Source organism: Oncorhynchus clarkii, chromosome 12 (assembly GCF_045791955.1).
Source record: "Oncorhynchus clarkii lewisi isolate Uvic-CL-2024 chromosome 12, UVic_Ocla_1.0, whole genome shotgun sequence".
Lineage (NCBI taxonomy): Eukaryota > Metazoa > Chordata > Actinopteri > Salmoniformes > Salmonidae > Oncorhynchus > Oncorhynchus clarkii.
In genome coordinates this window covers 65299678-65308918 of record NC_092158.1, presented here as the reverse complement: position 1 = coordinate 65308918, position 9241 = coordinate 65299678, and the positions used below count along the sequence as shown (strand labels likewise).

Genomic DNA, 9241 nt, shown 5'->3' with positions numbered 1-9241 from the left:
CCCCGCACATTGACTCTGTACCTTTAAATACTTACTTACTTTTATCTCTTATGCTTATCCATATTTTTTGAAACTACACTGTCTGTTAGGGGCTCGTAAGTAAGTATTTCACTGTAAGGTCTACTGTATTCGGCGCATGTAACTGATAAAATTTGATTTGATTTGGCAATGACTTGTAACAAGTAAAACAACTTTTTCAAGAGAGCGAAAGTCAGCGGTGGGGACGTGGTGTCACAGTTAAATGTCAGACCACATACTAATACACAAACTCACACACACCTGACAGGACATGTTTACACACACAAATGCACAAACTGATCTAATTTCACACCCCAGCATTCATAAGCCACAACCACCCTTAGATCTGTTACACAAATACACTCTGAAATCAGAACACCTCCCCCACACAACTCACAGGCCCACACACACAAAAACATACACACAAACATATACACACCTACAGTTGAAGTCGAAAGTTTACATACACTTAGGTTGGAGTGGTTAAAACTCGTTTTTAACGATTTATCAAAATAAATCAGCCAAGACCTCAGAAAAATAATTGTAGACCTCCACAAGTCTGGTTCATCCTTGTGAGCAATTTCCAAACGCCTGAAGGTACCACGTTAATCTGTACAAACAATAAGTATAAGTATAAATAAGTACAAATAAAGCAAATATAAACATCTTGGGACCATGCAGCCGTCATACCGCTCAGGAAGGAGACGCGTTATGTCTCCTAGAGATGGACGTAATTTGGTGCGAAAAGTGCAAATCAATTGCAGAAGAACAGCAAAGGACCTTGTGAAGATGCTGGAGGAAACAGGTACAAAATTATCTATATCCACAGTAAAACAAGTCCTATATCGACATAACCTGAAAGGCCGCTCAGCAAGGAAGAAGCTACTGCTCCAAAACCGCCATAAAAAAGCCAGACTACGGTTTGCAACTGCACATGGGGACATCGATCGTACTTTCTGGAGAAATGTCCTCTGGTCTGATGAAACAAAAATAGAACTGTTTGTCCATAATGAGCATCGTTATGTTTGGAGGAGAAAGGGGAGGCTTGCAAGCCGAAGAACACCATCCCAACCGTGAAGCATGGGAGTGGCAGCATCATGTTGTGGGGGTGCTTTGCTGCAGGAGGGATTCATGCACTTCACAAAATAGATGGAGTCTTGAGGAAGGAAAATTATGTGAATATATTGAAGCAAGACATCAGTCAGGAAGTTAAAGCTTGGTCGCAAATGGGTCTCCCAAATGTGAAAAAATGGCTTAAGGACAACAAAGTCAAGATACTGGAGTGGCCATCACAAAGCGCTGACCTCAATCCTATAGAACATTTGTGGGCAGAACTGAAAAAGAACTACCCGAAACATTTGACCCAAGTTAAACAATTTATATGCTACCAAATACTAATTGAGTGTATGTAAACTGCTGACCCACTGGGAATGTGATGAAAGAAATAAAAGCTTAAATAAATCATTCTCTCAACTATCAGTGCATTTTTTGCTAGGATTGAATGTCAGGAATTGTGAAAATCTGAGTTTAAATGTATTTTGCTAAGGTGTATGTAAACTTCTGACTTTAACTGTACATCCACACCAGTGGAGGCTCCTTAGAAGAGGAAGGGGAGGACCATCCTCAGTGAATTTCATTTTTTAAATGGTAAAACAGTTCAAAAGCTTATTTTTTTAAATAAAACTATACTAAATATATTCACTTCACCAAATAATTCATTCAAACACACTGTTGCAATGAAGGTCTACAATAGCCTCAACAGCACTCGGTAGGGTAGCACCATGGTGTAGACGGAGGACCGCTCCTCTGGGTAACGATAGCTAACACAGTTCCCTACAGGTTTTGCGTACCGCAACTTTCAAACGAGCCTACGATAAAAAATAATGAGACTGTAGCGACTGTGTTGGCATCAAAATCTGGGGTGTAAACTACTTTTCTATTCCAGCTTTAATTGACATGGTAATAGAGCAAATGTATTTGAGAAAAGTTGAAAAAACTGACCCTTCTAACGCTGCACAATACATTGTGACGTATCAGTGAAAGGGACAGGGAAAGGGGGATACCTAGTCAATTGTACATCTGAATGCATACATTTTTCGCATCATCTCTGCAAGCCATCATGTCTCTCAAAAGTCGCGAGACAGCCGCAGTTTACTTGTGAAGATAATTTTAGCGTCGCCCTAAAAACCCTATTCAAAAAATAATGACACGTTATATAGACTCTTTATATTGTTCTATAGACATTTTAGAGGTGATAAATTGGAGTGAAAAAAGCAGTTTCGCCACACGACATCTCTCCCCCCTTTACTATTCAGTAGCTTTCGCTTCCCCCACCACAATTTTTCAAAAGACTGGGTGGAGCTCCATTGCCTTCTTCAATCATGCAGAGACGAGCAGCATGAAGGTCGCATCATTGGTTTTGCTGGAAAGCAGAGAAATTGTGCTTTACAATGGTAATAATATCACATTTGACCTAGAAGTATTAATTTTTGGGGGGCGCTAAAATATGGTCACGTGTACGGAACACTGTCAAGTATGGAAGTTTGTTAGTTATCGTTACATTGACTTCAATACAAAACGTAGGAGGCTCATGGTCCTCAACCCCTTCCATAGCCTTCACAGTAATTTTGTCAACTTCTGGAGGATGTCCTCCAACCTATCAGAGCTCTTGCAGCATGAACTAAGATGTTGTCCACCCAATCAAATAATCAGAATGAGTTTAGTACTGAAAGCATAAGCTACAGGAAGCTAGCACTGCAGTGCATAAAATGTGGTGAGTAGTTGACTCAGAGAAAGACAATAGTTTTGAACAATTTAATTTCTTCCAAAATGGAGAAGAGTGTTTTTTCAGTTTCACTTACTAGCTAGCAAATGCAGCTAGCTAGTTTAGCACTCAAACAAGATGCTAGCTATAACTATTCAACACAATATTGGAACACTTCCAATTCAAGGTAAGCTTTTTAGTTTTACTAATTTATTGCCACTGGGGCAAGTTCTAAACTGCTTACTGACTGAACACTAACTTTACTACATGACTGTAGCAGGTTTACTAACACATTAGAAGGTTCTATTAGCTATGTTGACTATGACGTTACTTTAGCTAATATGGTGACAATGATGTAGGCTGTGTGTAAAAAATGAACAGAACAGAGATAAAAATACCCAAATTTGTACATTAGAAACTCTCAATGACTACACTCTATATCAGCTAGATGCAGGCAAGAGTGTGCAAGACGGTATTGAATGTGTCACTGTCTGTCAATGTGTCGCTGTCTGTTATCTTTAATTTTTCTCTCGACCTGTGTGCACCTACATTGGCTGTAACAACCTCATGATGGGTATAGAGAAATGCTGAGTATCACGTAGTAGCATAAACCTATCGATGTTACATTGAACTGGGTGAAATGAATATGAATGACAGTCATCCAATATGCTGTAATAGAAATATGGCCATGCTCATATATAAAATAAAAATGGTCCTCCCTCATCTGAAATGGAACCGACCGCCACTGATGCACACGCACGCAAACACACACAGCAGGACCACTTTCCCACTCCTCACCACTATCTAAGGCCACAAACACAGTAAGTTTAAGGCTGACCCACTTCTCTTCTGTCAGAGGTTTTATTCAGGTCTTCATACAAACAAGCTGTCAGTGAACACATTTAAAGACAAAAACAACTAGCAGCACTAACTATCTGAGATAAAGTAACAATGCATTGGCAAACCAGCTGCCTCAATAGTAGTACAAGTAATATACAAAATGTATATAAAATACAAATAAGCTACATATTTAGAACTCTACAATATTTTCCATGTAAAAAAATATTGGTTTGTACCTGCATTATCAGCCTTGTCATAGTTTGCACAAAGAATCAGTTCAACAGCTAAACTAAAATGCAAATTGAGTGAAAAATGGATTGTTCAAATAGACTTGTTGCTGTAGGTATTCTGCAGCTCTTTAATGGTCAAATAGCCAATACAACTGGGTTCCACTGTCATTGAGGAGGATCTGCCTAGAGCAGCCTCTACTGGCCAGGCATTGTAACTGCCGCTAGACGCCATGGCAGAGTTTGACTCAGGATTATGAAGGGGGATTTGGGTGAGACTCAGGGGATGGTGAGGGCCTGGGGGGATCCGAGCAGGCAGGGAGACTGGTAAGACAAGAGGGGCAACTGGAACCACATTCCTCTCATTATCCTTCTTTCCTTCCTCTTCCACCTGGTCCTCCCCCTCTACGCTCTCCATGCCGAAACCAGAGTCTGGGCTCAGGGGCTGGCTCTGCAGCCGACCGAGACGCTCCAGGCGTTCATAGGAGGAGGATGTGGCGGAGAGAGAGCTGTGGTCCCCCTGGTAGGTGAAGTAGACGGGGCAAGACTCGATGAAGAGGCTGCTGGGGTATTTGGTGTAGAAGTAGCCAATGTTGGAGAAGCAGGAGGACTGGCCGCTGCTGTTCCAGCCATCAGAGGGAGTGTTGGGGTCAGAGTGTAGGAGAAAGGCCGCGGTAGTGGAGCTGGTGGAGTCGGTGACGTCCCAGACTTCTGTTCCAGACACCTCCGCGGGGGAGATGTCCTCGCAGGGCTGGGCAGTGATGAAGGACTCTGGAGCAAACAAGGGGCTCAGCCATTTCTGCATGGGGAGGGCCAGAGACACACGTCAGTATCCACCGCTCTGTACAGTGTCACAGATATTGGTGAAATTGAAAGTTATGCTTATACTTAGGCAAAATGACAAAGGATAAATATGTTACTGCATCTACACTGGCAAGTATCAAGTTTTGAAAGTTGCTGCAAGATCAGTGTGTGCTTGTTCGTACGTCTAAAATGAGTGCATGTGTGAGTTTATTGGTGTGTTATTGTGTGCATGTGGTAGAGAGAGCGTGTATGTCTGCATCTAACTTAATGCAAGGAATTCAAAGCAACAGAAACCACACCAAGGGGCCTGTGCTCATGACTAATGTTTCCCTTTGGTTTTTACTGTGGCTGGGCACTATCCTTTTACTGGCAACTAAAGAGGCTGTTCCAAACTGTAAGCATCAAATGTAAGTAAGTAGTAAGTCAAGTTAAATAAGGACATAAATGCGGATATATCCACTCAACCAGGTTCCAGAATATTATATTAGGCCGTCCACTAGGTTTTCATATCAAGAAAACATTCACGCCAGTGAATAACGCCACATACACAGAATTTTATTGGTTCAAGAGGTTTCAAGTTTAGCAGGAAGTTGGAGTATTTTCCAGGTACCTGAAAGTTTCCACCGTGGACAGAGTTAAGTGGCTGGAAGTACTTGGCGGGATCAGGCACATACTGATGTTTCCTATAGTGCACCAAAACAACATGGATTTTAATAAGCCATTTTGGGTCTGTCCCAGAATTAACTTGACACTACATACCCAAACAGACCTAAGGTCCTGAACGCAAAATCTGCTTCGTATTGGATTATGTAACCAATGATAAAAATCAAGCCCCCGTCATCAACACGGCACAAGACCAAATTAACTCACTGAGCCAAAGGTTGTAGGTCTCACTCCTGATCTGACCCAACAATACATACATGTACGCATATAATCCACCTTTACGCATTACTCACCTATTGTTTGTATGAGTTTTGTAGAAGACCAGCAACATGACAACGATGAGCGTGAAAAACGCACCACTCAACACCAGCCACAAAGTCAGGTCCGGGGACTCCACTGAAACACCAGAGAACGGGAGCACGGTTGGAATGTAGGTCTCAGAAATGCATCTGGATCCATTTAATGCAATTAACATGGGTCATTAACAGAATTTTTGAGACCAGCAAATTAGTTTTATTCCTATATGGGCTGCATGAACTTCACCATGCACCGATTGTCAGTTTCTCTGGCTAGGATAGAGAGTCTTCTGCATGACTGAACATATAGTAGATGTAAGGTTTTAGTTTGTGGCATGGCATCAAATGTACCAAAGGTTGGTGAGACCTCGTCCTCTGATGTCCAGGAGGCAGTGGTGCTCCACTCACTCCAGTGGCTAGAGGGGGGTTGGGTCGGCTTGACTCTCAACCTGATGTGATGAATCCCACTCTCCTCCACATCCAGCTCTATCCATGGTTCCTGCTTTAGTCTGGTCAAACTCTGGGCCTCCTGACAGAGAGACAGGTAAACAAAAATAAACACAATCACTACAATGCTACAAGACTCTCAAACTATTTAGGCTGAAATCCAGATTTGAGATGAGTGTGTTTAACTCAAATGTACATGCTTTGATGTCTATGGAAGCGAAGATTCCACCAACAATCACAGCTAAATACTCAGGCGCCGGTATTATGCATGACTACCCACTAATTAGATTCACTAACTCATTCATCAGGAATACTGCGTGTTCAGCCAATACCACACACTTTCACACCCACCCACCAAATGGTTTGTCATTCTCACTCACCCCCCATAGCTGGTCTTCCCTCTTCACCTTGACCTGGAACTCATATTCATAGATCTTAAAAGATAGCAGACTACCAGCACTCCAGGTGGCATTAGTCCCATTGATGATGACCGGACTACCAGGAGGATGCATCTTAACTGTAAGGAAACAGAGGGAAATGTCAGTCATCTAATACCATGAAGCGGAAATATAGAGGAGGCGGTTTGGTGAACTACAGTCAGGTGATGGGTAATCTTGTCTGAGACCTGTCATTTAGAAGATGCTTTCCAAAGCAACGTTTACATTGATAGTGGCACATAGATTCAGTATTGAATATGTACCCATGCAAGAATCTAACTCCCAAATGAACCAGTGAAGAAGAACGGCTATTTAGTGAGAGGCTACTCTCGCAGGTACACTAGACAAAAGAGAACACTGAAAAAGTGGACACTCACTGTGGTGGATAGGTTTGTATCTTATGAGCTTTACCGCCTCAGACCCGTCACACTCCACCTTAATGCTGGGGAGGTACTCGGCTGAACTGAAATACTGTAGAGAAACAGTCAGAAAGCAGATGGCATGTTTATTAAAGTAACAACTCATTGCATCTGTTCTACACGTGTGTGTGAAAATTCTAATTTTCACAAGCAGTTATTAAAAATACACTTCACATTATAGATTTAGTTAATTTTGAAAAATAAGATAGGAATCGACAGTGATAGAAAACAATGAAATTGATATGTACAATAACAATTATGGAGAATTACATACTGTATATCATTCTGATATCAGGAAAAACTTACATGGCCCTCAAAGACAATACTGCAGCCTCTGAAAGAATGACCTTGCACCGGCCTATCCAAGGGTTTGAGATCGCAACTACTATTGCTATACAAAACAAAATAAATGAAAAGTAAAACTCTCGATATTACACAGGGATGCATTTATACCTCAAAACACAATGCCGTCATTTTCTGTATTGCAGTAATAATAATAAAGACAGACAAAATATTCCTTACAAAAGATTGCTCTTAAAGTTCTCTTTTGTACCGAGGAGCTGGCAGGCCACGTCTGGATCTACTGCCGAGCTGTTCCACACACATGTGATGTTGTTGATGTAGTCATTCACACAAAACAGTCCTTGGAGGGAAAGCCAGCAAAGGCAATCCAAAAATATTATTGCTGTGCGTTCAATTCAATCATTAAATTGTGTTTCTCCACATGGTGCAAGTACTGTTTGTTTTTCACAGATCTTATCTGAATGAGTAGGCTGAGATTAACATGTAGTCACTAGTTACCTTGGAGGTTGTGAGTGAAGCCTGGTGGGACAGAGAGCAGGAACAGCAGGTGAAGCATGGACCACATCATTACCGCCACTGTCTAACTGGAAAACAAAAGACGGCATAGATTAAAAAACTGTCACTTACAGAGTGTTGGCCATTACCACCACTGCTTAAATGTAAAACTAAGATGATGAAAACTAAAGATGAAGAGGCTGTTATTACAGAGCATTGGAACACCAGAAACATTTAGACAGTACAAATCCTAACAGCTGCATAGAACAGCAGCAAATACATGACACTGGTAAGGGAAGTCCTGACTTGATTGTATTCAACATTAAAATCGTTCCGTCACAGGCCCAATACCATTATTACCCACTGTCATCCCCTTTGACAGCAGTACATGATGAGTTTAAGTAGGCACTTAAAGGCAGCAGCGGAAAACTCCTCTTGAATCGATATCTGTACAGAATACACATTCATCCAGAGACTGCTGAATACTGCATGACCTAATGTTAAACTCTCAATGAGAAAACCTTTTGTACCCTTGTCTCCCCTGAATAGGCTGATGTTCAAGTTTGTTTGCACCAATAGACTGCTAAAAAACTAGGCAGTCTAAACACTATCCTCTTGAGTGCTTGTTAGATTCACCAGGTTGGCCTAGATGTAAAGAACATATATATATATACACACACACACACACACACACACACACACACACACACTATTGTCACACGCCAGAAACACAGTGAAATGTGTTGTTTTACAGGGTCAGCCATAGTAATACCAAGCAAATTAGGGTTAAGTGCCATGCTCAATGACACATCAACAGATTTTTCACCTTGTTGGCTTGGGTATTCAAACTAGCGACCTTCATGGTGGCTCAACACTCTAACCGCTAGGCTACCTGCCGCCCTAAGGATTAGTTTTAAAACACTACATTACAATGATGCAGCTGACACCTAGATGATAACAAGAATGATACAGGGATACTCAATGTTTTTTTTGTTTTTTTAAATAAAATTTAAATTAAGTTGAATCTTAAAAAAAGTAAGTGCTCATGCACATGCAAACAAATTGGTATTTTACCTCGTCAGACTTACCCTCTTAGTCAGGGTCGAAGTGTCAGCACAGTCCTCATTCTGTTCTCCTACTTTCTTTGCTCTGTTTTTACTATTTGACTTTTGCAGATGCTCTCTCCTCTCTGTGTCCTTAGTCTCAGGTAGGTCTGTCTGTCTGTCCCTTTGTGACCGTCTCTCTCTGTGCCTCTAGCGCTCTCTCACTCTCTCTCTCTCTTTCTTTCTTTCCCTCTCGATTGAAGTGCCCAATGACATTTCATGGTGACACACGTAACCACAACCTCTCGCTAAGGCTGACATTTGCCTGTGTCTTGCAGGAAGCCACACAAAACCCTGAAGATTTTTTAAAAAAAACGTATAATTACCATTCTCTACAACAGTGTTTATCAACCCTGGTCCTGGGGACCCAAAGGGGTGCCCATTTTAGTTTTAGCCCTAGCCTAGCCCCCACACACCTGATTCAA

General features: G+C 41.6%; 1 protein-coding gene across 2 annotated transcripts; it reads right to left on the bottom strand.

Moving 5' to 3' along the window:
- Positions 1 to 3632: 3632 nt before the first annotated feature.
- Positions 3633 to 8976, bottom strand: LOC139422141 (interleukin 2 receptor, beta). 2 transcript variants are annotated; one of them, XM_071173293.1, is made up of 10 exons: positions 8802 to 8976; positions 7717 to 7802; positions 7438 to 7558; positions 7222 to 7306; positions 6874 to 6967; positions 6440 to 6576; positions 5964 to 6141; positions 5610 to 5712; positions 5264 to 5336; positions 3633 to 4648 (listed from the first exon to the last, which is right to left on the bottom strand). In XM_071173293.1, exons 2-10 carry the CDS (start codon positions 7784 to 7786, stop codon positions 3944 to 3946), a joined length of 1566 nt encoding a protein of 521 aa, XP_071029394.1. In that variant the 5' UTR covers positions 7787 to 7802; positions 8802 to 8976; the 3' UTR covers positions 3633 to 3943. The 2 variants fall into 2 exon arrangements, with proteins under 2 accessions (XP_071029394.1, XP_071029395.1); XM_071173294.1 differs by having other exon boundaries at positions 7717 to 7798; positions 8802 to 8930.
- Between the last annotated feature and the right edge of the window lie 265 nt (positions 8977 to 9241).